Source organism: Salarias fasciatus, chromosome 1 (assembly GCF_902148845.1).
Source record: "Salarias fasciatus chromosome 1, fSalaFa1.1, whole genome shotgun sequence".
In the NCBI taxonomy this organism is placed as follows: domain Eukaryota; kingdom Metazoa; phylum Chordata; class Actinopteri; order Blenniiformes; family Blenniidae; genus Salarias; species Salarias fasciatus.
In genome coordinates, this window is record NC_043745.1 from 21,106,546 (window position 1) to 21,123,825 (window position 17,280).

Here is a 17,280-nt window from a genome sequence, read left to right on the forward strand (position 1 = left end):
CCCACCCGCCCCCACTGAAAACGAAAATTCTGAATGTTCCCATTTCCCGAGTCATTACGTTGTTTACATGATTTATATTGTTTAAAGAATGAACCATACCATAAACGTCTTTGACTGAATAGTGGGTTTATAAGAATGCTGTTACCAGTATAGGGAAGTATTTTATTTTGCACTTGGGTGGCGGTATTTCAGTAGTTTTCACTTTACTTATCTGAATCAGAAGAGTCTAGCGAGGAAAGAAAGAAGCTTTTATACTGAAGTTTGTTTTGAACATTGCACCGGATTCGGGTCTTTGAGGGCGGAAGTGGGCTCTGAGGGCGGAAGCAGTTGGACAGTTTGCTTTCTGTATATGTGTTTATATTGACCTGCATCTTCATAAAGACTGCTTTGTCAGTCGTTGTGTGAATTCTGCGAAAGGCTGTGGGTGTGCAGCTGAAAGTTCCAATGAATCCAGTTTTAATGAGCCTCGTGGAGACAAGTTTCGGGTAAATGAGCACCTGCTGTCATCAGAAGAGTTGAAGTCTGAAGCCAGCATGTCCTGATGGAGAACCTCAGACTCCGCTTTGAGAGCAAAACGAAGGATGTGAAGCTGAGGAAACGTAAATCTCAGTTGTACACCAGGGACGATGACAGCTCCCTAAACGACGGTAGGTTTAAAACATAATGGAAAATAGTGACTGTGCTGTGTTTCTAATGAATGAATGAAGGAGTGAGTGAGTGTGTGTGTGTTTATCCACAGGTGTGCTGAGAGCCAGAGTGCTGGTGTTTGCTGTGGTGTTCAGACTGATCAACTGCTCCCTGGTTCAGACCAGCTTCGTCCCTGATGAGTACTGGCAGTCTCTGGAGGTTTCCCATCACATGGTCTTCAAATATCCTCTCAGCAGTTCAGCTGGAAGCAGGACTGAAAGTGGCTCAACTCCACTCATATGTGTCAAATCAGTTGTTAAAAGCAAACACAGATCTGGGGCATGAGTTACTTTTTAACCACTGGATGTTTTATGGCTCGGCATTCCTTTCAGTTTATCTAGGTGTTTTAAGCACTACAGACACACAAAATACAAAAAAGCGACAATGTATGTTTCTAATGAAGTAAAATGCTGATTTAAAGCAAAACTTTCCTCTCAAATATATATTCATTGGCTACAAAAATGAAATTCAAAAGTTTGAATTTTGATTAAGATTGCACCAACTTGCACCAAGCAGTGACTTGTATCATTTAAAGGTACTTCAAAGAATGAAGAGTAAGCCAGAGGTGGGCATATAATATTCTTGTGGGGGATGTTAGTTAACCTTTTTGCTGTCTTTTTGTTCTTAAAGTCTGTAAAGTTGAAACCTTAACAGTGTGACCTATGGGTATTTGACCTGGGAATGGAAGCAAGGAATAAGAGGCTTCACATATCCGCTCTTCTTTGCATTATTTTATAAGATACTGCACTTCCTAGATTATGACTCGGTTTACCTCCTGGTGAGCTCTTTTATTTTCTGTCCTTTTTTCATCAGCATATAGTTTCTCACCTTTATAAGGTTCCACTTGATTTCTTCCGTCTGCAGATTTGGCTTCCGCGAGTGATTCAGGCACTGTTGGCGGCCTATGTAGATGTAAAAGTCTTCTCCCTTTTCCGTACACTGGAAAACCAGGACGTTGCTAATTGGACGGTACAGTTGAAATAATATTTTATGTTTCTTCAGGTGTCATGCAGGAAATTTTTAATTGAAAACATCTTGAGCAGTGATTGCCGCAGATTTTTTTTTTTTCTGTTGTATGAAAGATAGTTTAAATGAAAATGATATCACTGTACAGGTCAGCTGACTGCTGTATAATAAACACATTAGATCGCCACCTTTGACAATACATCACTAAATGAAAATATGAAAATCAGTGTTGAACACAAACAAGAAAATAAGAAAGGAACTATGCAGTGATATTAACTCTGTATGTTGATGCTGTGTTTTGTTTTTCCAACAGTTTTTCTGTCACATGTGCTCCTGGTTTACATGGTTTTGCTGCACTAGAACTTTAACCAACAGCACAGAGACCGCCCTCACCTCTCTGGCTCTTTTTCACTTTCCTCTGCCAGGGTCCAAAACACACAACAGGTCTCCATCACAGCTGATTGTCTCATTTCTGTTTGGTCAGACCTCTGAAACACCGATCCAACACACACACTGTTGTGTTTTCCTATTCCAGTGTGAAGTATTTGGCCCTGGTGGCCTTGGCTGTGATTGTTCGACCAACTGCGCTGATTGTCTGGTTTCCCTTGCTCATCTACCATTTCTGGCAGGAAGAAAACAAACTGAGACTCATCACACACAACTATATTCCTATAGGGTTTGTACTTTCAGCCTCTTATCCACTCAAACGCCAATTTTCTCCCAATTTCTGTCATTTCAATATAATTTCCTCATTTCCAGGTTGCTCGCTGTTACCATTTCAACTCTGATAGACTGCGTGTTCTATGGAAAGGTAAAGAGTTTTCATTTCATTCTCTCTGCAGTATTGGAAGTCAGTTTTAAAAGCTGTAGTTTCTTTTTTTATTTTTTCCACAGTGGACTCTTGTTCAGTTCAATTTCCTCAAGTTTAACATTTTCCACGGTGTGGCTGACTTCTACGGCTCCCATCCCTGGCACTGGTACCTCACCCAGGGCTTCGTCGTGGTGATCGGCCCTCATCTTCCCTTCTTTCTTCACGGCTGCAGCCTCGCCTTCAGGCGATACAAAATCCTGCTGGCGGCCATCATCTGGACCATCGTGGTTTACAGGTAGAACTATTTCACATTGAGAGGAACCGTTCGGGTCGTTTGAAGGAGGATTATGATGATTAGTCTTTCAGTGTTGCCGGTGTATATTAAGTTCAGTGTTCATGTTTTTGATGTCTAGTTATTTAGCCCTAAATTAAAAGTGAAATAATCTCCAGATTATAATTTTTGCCTGAAAAGCTTGTAGTGGTACTCACATTTGGTGATTTGATGGAGTGATTAGCTCTTTTGCTTCAAAGCATGAAGGCTGTGGGTTTGAGTCTGGGTTTTGAGAATTATGCCTTTTCGGTTTAACAGGTTTTGGTAGAATTTGATGAACACACCAATTTCACATGAACATGCCCTATACTTTCAGTTTCGCTGAGAGAATCCACTTCACATAAAGTAATCCACTTAACACTTCTGGAGAGCAAGGCTTTTCATCAGTCTGAAAAGGATGTTTTTAGTGAAATAGTTTTCACATAATGCTTTCAGTTTACCAGGCAAACAATATGTACAACTGAATCATAAAAAAACATTCAAATGAAATCAGAATTAACTGGGTGGATTAAAGTCAGATTCCATTCTGTTGTCAAAAAACTGACATTTATTTGATTTCTTTTCAGCTTGCTTCCTCATAAGGAGTTCAGGTTTATCTACCCTGTGCTTCCTTTCTGCATGGTCTTCTGTGGTGAGTTACTCCCTCCATGCCTCTACTGTTAATCACACCTTCTACCACACAGATGTCTTTTTGTACGACATCTCTCTCTTCACCACAGGGACGTCTGTCTCTCGTTTGGGAGCGTGGCGTCGGGCTGCGGCCGCCTTCCTGCTGGCGGCGAACCTGGCCCCGGCTCTGTACACCGGCCTCGTTCACCAGCGCGGCTCCCTGGATGTGATGGCACACCTGCAGAAGCTCTGCAACGTCAGCGGCGACTCCACCCACGACGTGCCGAGCGTCCTTTTCCTCACGCCGTGCCACTCCACGCCGTTCTACAGGTACAGCTCACCTTCTCCGACCTGCACAGCAGGTTCCCCGACGCTGCTTTGAATTCCTGAGCCGAAAGCTCTGGCGCGTTTATCCTGCAGGAGTCTGAACGAGAGAGAACACTGAGGCTCGTAGTGAGAGTGTGTTTTTGTTTGTTCCTCACTGAAGTAACTGTTTTTGGATAAAAAAAAGTCTGTTAAAAGTTCAGTCCCTAAAATATTTAACTGAATGTGTTCACACACTTTTTAAGAAATGAAAAAGTGTAGTGTAATAGAACAAACTTTCTTCAGTAATGTATTTGTGACATGTAAATGAAGTCTGCAGGTCATAACATGCACAGGCATGTGAAAAGTTTCATTTCAAAATATTTCCCATTTAAAAGGCGTTTTGGACCTGGTTATCTCTCTAATCTGAATTAAGTCTGACTCGACACGCTCTCCTTGCAGCCACATCCACTGCCCGCTGAGGATGAGGTTCCTGGAGTGTCCTCCGGACCTCGGACAGGACGGTTACTTCGACGAAGCTGAAGATTTCTACAACGCTCCTCTTCTCTGGCTCAGGACTTCATTCTCACACGCAGCCTCCCTGCCGTCACATCTGGTGTTTTTTGACGTTTTGGAAAAGGTACAGGTGACAGTTCTTCTAATTAAAATGTCTGGAAACACACCTAACGTTTCTGTTCTCTTGCAGGACATCTCAGAGTTTTTAAAGTGGAATAACTACCAGTCAAGAGAAGAGATCTTTCACACTCATTTTCCTGAAGGAAGAGTTGGAGGAAGCATCTTTATTTATGAAAGAATTGCCCCTGGGAGAACCTGACAGGGAATGAATGTGCTACAGAAATAAATATTTTCATTTCTTTTCATGTGCAATTAAATGATTTGGGATGGCATCTTTCCAGTCAACTTAAAGTGAAAATACTTTGAGATCCAGTTAAACAAGCTGGAGGTGGAATGTAAGAAAAACAGGAACACACAATCTCACACACACCTCATTAGCAGCAAATAAAAACCCTATCAACACATTCTCACACAGCTTTAACTTTCCATAAAATGGTTTTGTAAACGACAGAAGTTTAATTTTTAAATTTTTAAAGTATTAGTGATACCACATTGATTTTCATAAATTTATGAGGCAAAAGTCAAAGAATGCTTCAGTTAATTTTTGGTCAAATGTTAACCTCATGTTACAAATGTGCTGCAGAAATTAAATACGCCACGTCGTAAAACCAGGTAATTCTTTAAACACAACAAACAGCTGAAGGACGTTCAGTAGCAATAAAAGTCAACGTAAAACAGTTTTGCATCTAAAGGGAACCCAAAACTTAAAATGTGCAGCTAATGCAATCGATTAGCAGAGAGGGAGTTTCAATATTTTGGATCAAACGGCATGGGGCCCAGCTCTATTTTGACGTCAGCCATGTGTCTGTCTGCGTTTCTTCCTGACCGGCTCCACTTGCGCTCGCTCTGCGCTCGAGCTCTGGCTCTCTGCTGTTTTCGCTGCTGGTGCTTTGCCCGCGACTCCTCCTTGGAGTCTGTGCTGGGTCCTTCAAATGGCCCGCTGGGTTCAACACAAAAGACACATCTCAGTAAGTTCGAGCCTCATTCAGCATCTGTTTTTTTGTCAAAATATTCTTTTGTTTGCGCAGCTTAGTGAAACTGAATCCAAACACAGCATGACCCTCGGAGGATCAGGCCTCTGTCGGCCCTCAGATTAACTCTCTCTCACAATCCTGAGACAAAGTTTCTCATCCATCCTCCTCAACACTCACCTCGGACCGTACCTTTTGTCATACGATTCTCCAAAGAAATGTCTGTAGATGAAGTCGTCCAGGTCTCTAAACACGTCGTCGGCGAGGCCGTGATACTCGTGCATGTCCGCCAGATAGCTTTCCACGCCGCTTACGAAGTCCGTGAACAGCATCTGGTCGTGGATGAACAGTCCGTTGTGGAAGAAGCCGCTGATGAACGTCTCCAGCTCCTCCCAGTGGTGGAAGTGGTCGACCTCCTGATGCACGTAGCTCTGCAGCAGCTGGTGGAACTCGTCGGCCCTGATCGGCTCCATGGCCTTGTTGAAGAGGCTCATGGACTCCTGGTAGGCGCAGTCGAAAACCCCGGAGCACCCCTTCACGCCTGCCCTGTGACTGTGTCCTCGGTCTTCGTGAACTTTGCCCCCTGACTTGCGGGTGTTGTGGCTGCTCTGGGAGGGGTCCGGCTTGTGCCTGTGGTGAGGTTTGTGGGATCTGTGCTGCCACGACTCTCTGCTACTCTTCTCATCTCGCTTCTTGTTGTAAAATCCTCGGGCTTTATTCATGAAGGTTGAGGCTGAATCCTTGAAGTTCCGGAAAGTCGATTTGACAGAATCAGAAAACTTCCTGAGGTTCTCCTTCACGGCCTCCTTGGCCTTCTTGATCTGCTCTTTGTGGTGGTGAACAAACTCCTTTGTGGAGTTCTTTACAGCATCAAAAGTCTCTTTCATTTTCCCTGCCACGCCTCGTTTGGATTTTTTGACTTTGGCGTCCACGTCTCCTTTGGCTCGGTCCTCTTTGGTTTCCACGTACAGCCTCTCCCACAGGTCGGAGCGCTGCTGCTCGAAGTTCAGCCTCTTCTCCAGCGCCATCAGGCGGGACTGCAGCTCCGAGCTCGCTTCCTTCCCGGCTCCCTCAGCGCGACTCCTCAGGTGGCTCAGCTCTCTCCGCAGCTCGTCTGTGGCCTTTCTCTCTTTCTCCAGCTTTTTTCTCAGCGTCTGTGCCTCCACCATTATGTTCTCCCTCTGGCCGTGAACGTTTCGAACCTGCCGTTTCTCCTCCTCCAGCTGCTCCTTCAGCCTCTGGTTTTCCAGCAGCAGGGAGTCCGCTCCGGCCCCCAGCGTCTCCAGCTCTTTAATTTGCGAGCGCAGGTTTCTCAGCTCCTCCTGCAGCGCGGCCAAAGACTTCTCCTCCCGTTCCAGGGAGTTTTTCAGCAGCTGGTTTTCTGCTGACAGCCTCTGCTGCTCAGACAAGACGCTCATCCTCTCATCAACCTCATGTTGCAGTAATGTTTGCAGGTCATCTCTTTCAGCCTTGATGAAGAAAAAAAAAGGAACATGGAGGCAAAATTATGGTTAAAAAATAAGTTTATATGCAGACCTTTTGATTCACTTTTGACTTGATCTAATACTGACATTTGCGTTTTGATAGAAAACAGACGACAAAGTTACCTGTATCTGTATTTGTTTGAGGACAAGATCCAGATGATCATTCTTTAACTTCTCGATTTGTTGTCTGAGCTGGTGGATGTCTTCGTCATGTGGTTCGATGATGCCAGACTCATCACTCACGCAAGGAAAAAAGTCATCATCCTCAGAAGGAAAATGCTCCAAGTCGTGTAAATGAAAAGAGTCAGCGCCCTAAAACAGCACAGCAAAAACAATGGTTATAGTTCATGGAATTTGAGGTTTAAAGTAAATTGAAACAAATCAAACCCTCACAAAATTAAAGTGATATTGTTTTTCTCATTGAAAATAAACTAAATTACCTGTAATTTTTCCTCTACAGCTGGGTTTATATCATTACAATAACTCACAATTGACAAAATTATCTTTTATTATGATTATGAGTAAGAATGCTTCATGTGTGGAGTACAAAAAAAACTCTTAAAGCAGTCATTGTACACAAAGTTACATCAGTACTTACGCCACAAATAAACTCGTCTCTAGGGTCATCATGAAACATTTTACCTGCGAAGGAGATTAAAACATTATTCACCTGCAGAAGCAGATTTCTCGGTGACTGACATATGACTTGTTGTGAAGAACAAACGTTTAAAACTCAAATACTGTCTTTATCAAAAGCAGGAGAATCAAACATTTCTTGAAACCCGTACTACACAACTAAATACTAAAACAACACAAATGAAGGCCCACCTCAACATCATTGTTACCAACATTATGAAAAAAACATATTGGGGAGAGTTCTTACTGTAGAAGTGACCAAAGCCCATGCAGACGGCTATAAGGAGGCCGAGGAGGATGCATGTGATGAAGATGCTGTGCAGCCGTCTCCTCCCAGCAGCTGGCTTGACCTCAGTCGGCTCCTCCTGCTGGTGCACCTGTTCCCTGACCTTTTCTTCCTGCTTATCCTCTCTGGGGTGTGACACCAGCAGTGCTTCCTCCTCCTCCTCCTCCTCCTCCTGGTCTGCTGTGAGGCTCATTGTGTTTTTTCTCAACCTCCGTCTTCGTACGATGGTACTGGCACTTCTTTCGGGCTCGTCCTCACTGCTGCTGGAGTTCGTCACTGTGGGCGGCTGAACTGGCAAAACTGTAACAGGAACGTAACATTTCAAGAAAAGCAAAATATTTTGAGAAAATTAAAAAAAAAAGACAAATGTTTGTAAGATAAAACACAGAAACAAGTGCAAAATCATCGCAAAGAGCAGTTAATCGTGCATACAATAATGCTGAGCATTACTGTTAAAAGCTCTGGGTGCATTTTGTGGGTTATTTCAATTCATCAAAGACACAAATGGCATCCCAGCAGAAATTCAACCACAAAAATCTGCTCATGCAGACAGACATGACAACAGTGGAAAGCAGTTCTTGAGCTTGGCACTCTCAGGTTTTATCGGGGTTAGCTCATAGCGCTGCTGAACGAAAAGTTTAGCACTATTTTGGATTCACTCCATTTACAATCAGGCCACCTGTAAAAGAGCGGCCTCCAGTGAGATGACCTCTCAGACGGCAGCTTAACCTCATCAGACTCTGAGGAAGTTTCCAATGACTGTACAACAAACCTGCTCCCGGCAAAGGAGAAAGGCCTCGTGTTAGGTTTTTCAATGCTGAATGGTTGGCTGTGTGAGGGAATGGAAACAGCTTTCTAGAAGAACCAGTATTGTGTGAGTCGTACCGGGTTCTGCAGGTCTGAAGGTGTACTGGCTGCTGCTGGACGAGCCCAGATACAAATCCTCAGTGTTGGCGGCTCCCGCTTCCTGCTCCGTGTGCTCGTCATCCTTTAGGTCCCCCAGAGTCACGATGTCGGAGTGGTCACTGAAGGACAACATGTGCTCCTTCCCTTCAGTGTTGTCTGCGGCCTGCAGGAGCAGAGATTCAAGAGAGGGACTGTAAAGGAAGCATCTACAAGGGGCCGCAGGTTAATTCCAAATTTTGCTGCATGCTGGTTTCAGCTCCTCCTACCTTTGAGGCCTCAAGTGTCTCGTCTAAGGTTTGTTCTTCCACAGTGTTTTCAACTGAGGCAGCCTCTCCAACACACACACCTGAAAACATCATTATGATTTAAAGCTCACTGTGAGGTAAAGATAAATATGAATAAAGTCAACTGACAAGGGTGATTTTTATAAAAAATTTCCTTCCATCACATTATCATGTTAAAAACTCTTCCAGATGACAAAATCTGATCATCTAGTATTGAAAATATTCTTGGATGAAAATAAAACTCCTGCATAGATTATGTGAAATGAGTCTCACTGCACTGAAGACGAAGGATACTATTGTAACGTAGTATTACAAAACTTTCTGCTGAAGTGGTGCAGTGGTAAGCGCTCTTGATTCAAAATCAGAACAATGAAATCATGATCGTTTTACCATCCGGTGCAGAGGCCTGTGCATCCTGCAGCTCTGCTTCTTCAACGTGAGGACACTCTAATGGTTCCACTCCATATTCAACAGCGACCTCTGAACCCAACGTCTCGATGTCTGAGCCCTAAACACAGCAGCCAGATACGCGAATGAGAAAACTTATTTCTGAACCGGGATGTAAAAATCCCAAGATATCATATGGACATATATGTAGTCAGCCTTTCTGTGCAGAGTTTTACATGTTCTCCATGTTGCTGAGTCTTGTTTGGGCACTACGGTTTCTTCTGTTCAACTCAGACTATTAGGTGACCATTCGTTACCTGTAGGTATGGATGTGAGTGTGTGTCTGTATCTGCCTTACTGCTATCACATTATTTAGAAATGCTTGAGAGCAAAGATATTAGCCATTTATCATTTATGTTTGAACACTTTAAAAGTTGCAATTATTTAGTGAAATAATTTGTCACCAAGACAAAAAAAAAAAAAGGTCTGGTAGATGCATTTTAACACATCAAACTTCCTTCAGTGGTCACTGACTGTGTGACGAATGAAAGGTGGGAGAAGACTTTTTACCTCATTACTGACAATGGTCCATCCACAGGACGACTCCGCATCACTTGAGGTCTCCGACATTTCTGCCAGCTGGCACAAACTACACAGCAGTTTGGAAAGAGAGAGGGATTAGCATTTTAGAAATTCTGTCCTGATGAAAAGAAAAAGACAATCGGTATGTCAGAGTCTGATGAGTACATGGGTGGGGGTTATTATCTGGAATTAAACTAACAAATAAGTTATAGCGGGGTATTGTTAATTTTGGGAGTAATTTTTAAGTTTATATTTATACTCATATATAAGAATAACCTAAAATAAGCCATATAATCTACCTTCAAAAGTACAATTCACTTCTGTGTAAAACGTAAAAAGATATCAGGACCCCTTTTATCAAAGTGCAAAATTTATCGTTTGAGAAATTTTCTTTGGCCGAGGAGTTTGAGAAAGAGACTAACTTTATTTATTTATTTATTTTTTTTTAACAAGAATGCATATAATTGAGTACAATCTAAGCATGGTAGTCTGGTTTCAACTGCTTCTTCCACTTATGGTTTATTATCTATTGGTAAGACTGGAGGACGGCTGCTTCTCTGTGGCCTCATTACAGCTGAGGGAGCCTCCGGGTAGAAACATACTGTAGTCTGCTCAGTAGGTGGATGTGAGCTGCTTTTTAGTAGTCCAGCGAGTTTGTGCAACATCCTTCTTAAAGAACAAACTCTCAGGGTTTCTAATCAGATTTCCCCCCTTTAAAATGAACTCCAACCAAAGTGCAAGGGTCAACACATGAGTATTTTCTGTGTGAATGTTTCCAGGAAGGGGCCAATAATGACTGGAAGAAGTCGAGGGATCTCACAGGTTGAAAATGAAGGAACACGGCTGTGATTTGATTGTGATAGGTTGCTAATGGGGCTGTGATACACATAGTCTCCACATGCATGGGTTTCGAAGTAGAGAAATCAACGAGGAGACAAGATTATTGTTGCCCTCCTTTATTGTTTTATTGGTGACTTTGTGCAGGGAAGATCTAATGTTAACTGTCCACACAACACAACATGCTGTACAGCCCCAAATATGTCACACCCGTGAGCTGTCTTTCTCAATATAGTTTTGACCGAGGTGCTATCACAAGAAAATGTTAAATATTAAGCAAGTAACCCCAATCTGCTCCTGGTCTATGAGCTGAAAATACCAAAACAAAACAAAACAAAACAAAAACTATTATTAACCTTAATTTTAAGGCTACTGCTGCAGCGCATAAAGAAATAACATATTTGGGTTTGTAATAATGGCATGGCAGAAGACCATCATGATGCACAAGCTCACTCTTAAATCATGTCTGTTGTGCCTCTTTCCATCGAGTACAAAACCTTTGTCTCCCCACTGACCAACAACTTTACTGTCATCTGAGAGTTTCTGCAGGTGACAGTTGAGCTGCTTACCACCTGTTCAGACACACCCTGCCTGAGTTGCACATACTATAGTATGTATTCTAGTGAGTAGGCCCAGAAGATATGGCGATGTCTCCCAAACGAGTCGGCTTGCCAAGACAGGAAGGTGAGAGCATCTCATCAACTGTGCCAACCTATTGTCTTTATATAATCTTCACTAATTATCCTCCTGTGACCACAGCACTTTAGTGGTTGATATGAAAATCAGGCACTAACTATTGAGTATTATTTTAGGTTCACCAACTCTCATACAAAAATAGCAATGTCATTATAGACAATTAACTACCTATGTGACAAGTTCAAATATAAATTTCGAGTGCTGAGCTACTGTTGTGAAGAAACGATGTGTTTTCGTCTTTCTCCTGCTGCTCCTGCTCACATCTGTGGCTCTGTAGTTTTTATTTTTGCATTTATGCAAATATGACACATTTCAATTAATCACTTTTTAAGAGAAAAGACCAATTAGGTGTGTTTACTTGACTTTGACATGAGACAAAATGTTTTGATTGTGCCACACATGTTGAGAACACGTTTCCATTTGATTTCATGAAATTATTTCATGCCAACTGCAATGCAAATCTAACCATAAAATAGATTTCAAGGACAGCATATAAAATATAAAACTACTCCAAAATATATCAGATAAAAACTGAGCTGCAAAACAAATAAGAGCCGTAATGTGAATTAGTCAGCAATGACCAAGCAATTACAGCTGCTTGAAGTCCTCTATGATTATAGCCTCTGTAAGCTGTTTAGCAGCCTGGAGAGGGCTTTATTTACACCAAACCTGAACATATCATGTTGTCTTGGTGATTTTCACCCTGGTCCCTATACACCGGTTGCTTGTCTTAACCGTGTAAATACCACTATATAATCCTCAGATTGCACAAGGTGCTAAGGAGTGTTTACGCTGTCGTACAAACATTAACAAACACAGGGATGAGACAGCGCCCCCTGGTGGTCGCAGGCCTCTTTAGCACCTCCTGAAGGATGCAGCCAGGGCGGCCTGACACCGCACTCAGTCATTGTTTACATCTGAAACACAGATTTCAGCCTCACACACAGACACTGCTCGCTGCGCACGACTTTATCTTCTTCCACCCGCCTTCAGTGACGGAAGTTAGCGACATATTGGGAGCTATTTGGCTCACTTCAAAGGCTTGTTAGGAGTGATACATTTTCAAACATCGTCCGACCAGTTGAATATTGACGCCTCAACAGCGTGAGTTGTTTTTTAACAATCCTTTGGCATGACCGGATTATTACAAACTACAGGAGAAGCTGTACTTACTTACCGGCGGATTGAGTTCTGCGACGAAGCAGCTGCTTGCAGACAGACCCACAGTTATTGCAGTACAGCCCAGGTTACCCGTTAACAACACAGCGAATCCGACAGCACATGGGAAATGTAGTTTTACCATGAGTTGCACGTGACGCAACACAAGTGGGTAGTCGAACCAGTGGAACTACATTTCCCATGAGCCAACGCTTTCGCCAAACAGGCTGAGACGGTGGCGCAAACCCCGTGGAGACAAATTTGTGGGCAAAGAGAAAAAAAAAGCCTAAACAAGGAAGCGTGACAAGGCGGCCCGCCCACTGCAGTGTCAAAACACCGGGAAATAACGTCTGTGAAAGCTACTTGCTCAGTGTTAGGGGAAGCGGAACGCACGGACTGTGACACCCACCTGAGATAGTGCTGATCAGTGAACAACCAAGTTCACAGTGAGAAGGAGGAAATCACCTTCACACACACACACACACACACACACACACACACACACACACACACACACACACACACACACACATACACACACACAGTCTCAGCATAGTACACATCAGTTGCAGGGAGTAGCCTGGACAGGCAATCAGTAACGTTATTCCGCATGCCAGACCTGTGCTGAACATCACAGTCAAACTCCACGAGACGAGCAGACTACCTGGCCGAAGTCCAGCGCGGTTATTCCCTTTGGTAGTCAGAAGCGCAGTCAGCGCTTAGTGGTAGCAGAAACTTTCTGCACATTCTCTTCTACATTGTTCTTGCTATCCAACAGCGCCCACCTGTGGCGCATCCAACTCCATAACAGTCTACACAGTAAACATAATTTGAACGCAACACAAATCTGTCTGTAAATTCAAGTAAAACACAGTTCCGTCCCGTTCGAATGCACTGTAAGAAACACACACATCAGGGAGGAATTCATAAATGAACAGAGGTGCCTAGGTGATGCTTATCCCGTGCAAATAAGACATATGTTACGCTGTCTTATCTTAACTTCATGCTTTTTTTTAATTATTTTTCATGCAGTGTATCTTTATGGGGGCCCTCCACATGGGGAGTTGTGTCTGGTCTGCCTGTGGAGGATGTCATTCTGTTGACTCCTCTGGCCTGAATGGTAGAAGCCCTGCACGATGGTTCCTGGACCGTGGTGTGGGTCGGGGCGGTCCTGTGTAGGGCTAACCATAGACATGGGCTGTGGCACCTTTGGATGTGGATGGCTCTTTAAGGTTTTTCTTTTTCTGCTGGTTTATCGGTGGGCGGCCATTGTTAGAACTGTCTTGTGCTTTAGTAATTGCTGATAGATGTGGGCAGTGAGGGTCAGTAGTGGGCGGGCAAGTGACTCCGACTCCTCCCGCTACTTCTCTTCCTCCTCCTCCTCCTACTCTGGCACCTAATCATAATCATCTTCTTCCTCCTCCTCTTCTTCCTCCTCCTCCTCCTCCTGATCCTCCACCACCTTATCTTCTCGCTCCTCCTTCTCCATCTCTTGGTCTAACTGAAAGAATGGCAAGCTGTCTCGAATTAAGGTGTAGTCCTCCATGTTGGGGAGTCCGTAAACCACACAGCAGCTCACAGCTCTCCGTGAGACATGCAAGTCGCAGACATCAAACCACAGATTCTGCACCGGGTCAAAGCGCTCCACAGCACGGATGGCGCGAAAGCTGTCAGAGCCGCCAACCACAAAGATGCAATCATCAAGTACTTCGATGCCAAAGTTGCAGCGCCTGGTTATCATGGAGGGCAAGACGCTCCAGGTGTCGGTCCTTGGATCATAGACCTCAGCACTGGCCAGACAGTTGTTGCCATCAAAGCCACCGACCTTCAGAAAGAAAAAGGAATAATGTAGTTAAAAAAAAAAAGTTAATTGTATAAATAAATGGATATTTTTAGAAATTCTTGATTTTCTACATCTGTGGTCAGGATAAATAATATTACTAACTCAGATTCAAACCCTAGCTCATCCAGGGCTTCACACGTTCTATGAGAGTTACATGTTACCTGAGCGTCAGCTCGGTTTGGTAAACTTACCACATAGGCGAGATTCTTAGAAGCAGCGGCTCCAACTTGACTGCGGGGACTACTCATGTTGGAAATCACTGTCCACTGGTTGGTTTGTGGGTCGTAACACTCAGCGGTTTGCAGGCAGTCCCACCCATCAAATCCTCCAAAAACATAAATCTGAAGATTGAAGCAGGGACAGGGAGTCATTTTACATTTTAGGCCACAAGTGTTGTCAATGTGTCCTGTGTCAGTGTGGAGCTACAGTATTATGGTAATCATCATTAGTATTCTAAACAAGTCAAAAGGAAATTTTAAAAAATTAATAAATTAGTTATTTCACTACTAGAGGTCATAATAGATTCCATCTCCTGTCAGATGCAAATAGACACGATCAAACTTTCAGTTCAGCTGCTCTTTGGAGTCACTCACCTTCTCGTGGAGGACTGCACAACCTGCATCACTCCTGCTTTGGCGCATGGGTGCTATGAGGGTCCACTGGTTGCTCTCAGGCTGGTAGTGTTCTGAAGAACTGAGACGCATCTGCCCATCAAATCCTCCCAGGGCGTAGATGAGCCCTTTCAGCACAGTCACAGTGACGTAACAGCGGCACGTATGCATCGGCGCCACCTCTTGAAAGGTTTTCATGGCAGGATTAAATCTGAGCGCACGGTTGGAAAACCCCTCTCCGCTGTAGCCACCGATGTAATAGATGGATCCATTCAGGAAGGCGGTGCCGTGGTAACTACGGGGTTCTGCAATGAGTGTGAACGTGAGCCAACGGTTGAGCCGAATGTCATACGCCTCGACGCTATCGATGGGGCTGTCTCCAGTAATGCCTCCAGTGGCGAACAGAATGGCACTTGGTAGGCGCGGGCGAACAAAGGGGTTGGAGAGCGTACTGCCACCAAAGTTATTGTAGAGGTAATGCAGCATTCTGGAGGCTTTGGTGACCATGGCGAGGCACTGAGAGTCGTTCTTCACCAGATCATTTGACAGCACAGTTACCATGATGTACCGCATCCTCATCAGACACAGTCGTATCTAGGCAGCAATGAAATGGACAGGTTTTATGAATATTACCTTGTGAACCATGGCACTTGTCAGTCATCTCTATTTGTCTTTATTTGTAAGGCTTTACCTGTATATAACACTATTTACAACACATGGAATCATGTCTATCAGATACTTCCCCACGGAGTGCTTAGGAATAGTATGAGTCACACAGATTACCGTACCTTCGACATCAGATAGCAGAGGTGTCCTTTTCGTTGATCTGGGTCATTGCCAATCCATGTCATGATAGCCTCATACAGCATGCTCTCTGCCCTTACAATAAGGCCATCTCGTTCAAGAAAATGAGCAAATTCATGGACAGTGAGCTGTTGCAACTGTTCACTGGAGATCACTTTCTCAAACTGATCCAGAATGTAGCGGTAGACTTTAGGGTGCAGATTGGAGATAGAATAGAATCTTATGAATTTCCAAATGCTTATGCAATTCTCTGGGCAGAGTTGCTCCTCCAGGACACGGCTGCAGGTTTGTACAACATCCATTATTTCAAACTGATTGGCCGTGACCATGAGGCCCTGCACATTGTCCGCCGTTACATGAGCAGAGCCGGTGTATGCAAACTTAATGATAAGCTCCATGATGACCGGAGTGATGCCCTGAATGTCATAATCCCTTTGGTTTGGGCTGGACCACCGCACAAAAAGAGCTCTGAGGGAGAAAAGAGAACGAAAACATCTCAAACTTTTGTGAAACGGTTAAAAGAAGCAGGCAGGGAGACAACAACTCAAACCTCAATCAAATTATTGGGCCAAGCACATTTTTTTCTAAATAAGTACAATTTACCAAATGCTCAGTAGTTTTTCATATTCTATTCATTATACCAGTTGAAACTTAGAACTTAGAGGGACAAACATTATTTCTCTGTTTCAGCTTACTCAAAGTACGGAGAACATTCACACAGAATGACTTTGTGGATTTGAAATTCAGCGTCTTGAACTTTGAGGACGGCGTCACAAAAAGTTCCAGCTGATCGGAGCTCCTCATAAACTGCACTCATCTTGCCAAGGGATGTCCTTTTTCAGTTGTCGTTGCGTTTGAACTGTGTTGTTCCTGAGACTGGGAACGCGACCGAACGCCTGGGGTTGTTTTCTACAAGTGAGGCAGAAAGAAGCAACAGTCTCTTCTGATGACATCACGGTTGACATGGCAACCGACTCCTCTTCAGTTCAATTCGATTCGATTCGATTCGATTCAATTCGATTCGATTCGATTCAATTCGATTCGATTCAGTTCTTATCTATAGCAATGTGTATAGAGCACCAATTACAATACAGTCATTTCTCTGAACTTTTACAGAGAAAACCCAGCTGTTCCACATCAGCAAGCAGAAGCGTAGAAAGGAAACACTCCCTATTAAAAGGAAGAAACCTTTGCACAACCAGAGGTGGCAACTTTCTGCTCCTCACTTTGCAGGTTTCATAAAAATAATGTTAATTATAATAAATTAACTGTTGCTCCATTTGCTTGTGAGCAGTCATCCTCGTGATCCTTTTTTATTAATATTTAGAATTTTTTTTTTTAACTTGCTTCTCTAGTAAAGAAATAAAGAAATCTGGACATTGCATTTGTTTGTAATGAATTTTGCAATGAATTCACAAGCACTTTATAATCACGTTTTATTGGTGAATTTTT

At 43.5% G+C, this 17,280-nt stretch overlaps 3 protein-coding genes across 6 annotated transcripts; 1 reads left to right on the forward strand and 2 right to left on the reverse strand.

The window, feature by feature from the left end:
- Window positions 1–310: 310 nt before the first annotated feature.
- Window positions 311–4,559, forward strand: pigb (phosphatidylinositol glycan anchor biosynthesis, class B). Its single transcript, XM_030090837.1, has 12 exons — window positions 311–647; window positions 740–869; window positions 1,348–1,465; window positions 1,552–1,656; window positions 1,967–2,097; window positions 2,189–2,329; window positions 2,413–2,464; window positions 2,548–2,759; window positions 3,362–3,426; window positions 3,515–3,734; window positions 4,170–4,347; window positions 4,414–4,559. Exons 1-12 carry the CDS (start codon window positions 542–544, stop codon window positions 4,540–4,542), a joined length of 1,587 nt encoding a protein of 528 aa, XP_029946697.1. The 5' UTR covers window positions 311–541; the 3' UTR covers window positions 4,543–4,559.
- Window positions 4,487–12,999, reverse strand: ccpg1 (cell cycle progression 1). 4 transcript variants are annotated; one of them, XM_030090821.1, is made up of 10 exons: window positions 12,980–12,999; window positions 9,868–9,946; window positions 9,301–9,418; window positions 8,893–8,972; window positions 8,606–8,789; window positions 7,682–8,020; window positions 7,397–7,440; window positions 6,922–7,110; window positions 5,495–6,783; window positions 4,487–5,283 (listed from the first exon to the last, which is right to left on the reverse strand). In XM_030090821.1, the coding sequence occupies exons 2-10, from the start codon at window positions 9,925–9,927 to the stop codon at window positions 5,091–5,093; spliced, it is 2,496 nt and encodes an 831-aa protein (XP_029946681.1). In that variant the 5' UTR covers window positions 9,928–9,946; window positions 12,980–12,999; the 3' UTR covers window positions 4,487–5,090. The 4 variants fall into 4 exon arrangements, with proteins under 4 accessions (XP_029946681.1, XP_029946686.1, XP_029946667.1 ...); XM_030090826.1 differs by lacking the exon at window positions 12,980–12,999 and adding an exon at window positions 12,590–12,670 and having other exon boundaries at window positions 5,507–6,783; XM_030090807.1 differs by lacking the exon at window positions 12,980–12,999 and adding an exon at window positions 12,590–12,670.
- A 610-nt stretch (window positions 13,000–13,609) lies between these two features.
- LOC115391055 (kelch-like protein 10) lies at window positions 13,610–16,645 on the reverse strand. The gene is made up of 6 exons (XM_030095153.1): window positions 16,524–16,645; window positions 15,813–16,296; window positions 15,007–15,618; window positions 14,605–14,754; window positions 14,033–14,395; window positions 13,610–13,777 (listed from the first exon to the last, which is right to left on the reverse strand). The coding sequence occupies exons 1-6, from the start codon at window positions 16,643–16,645 to the stop codon at window positions 13,610–13,612; spliced, it is 1,899 nt and encodes a 632-aa protein (XP_029951013.1).
- Window positions 16,646–17,280: the final 635 nt, after the last annotated feature.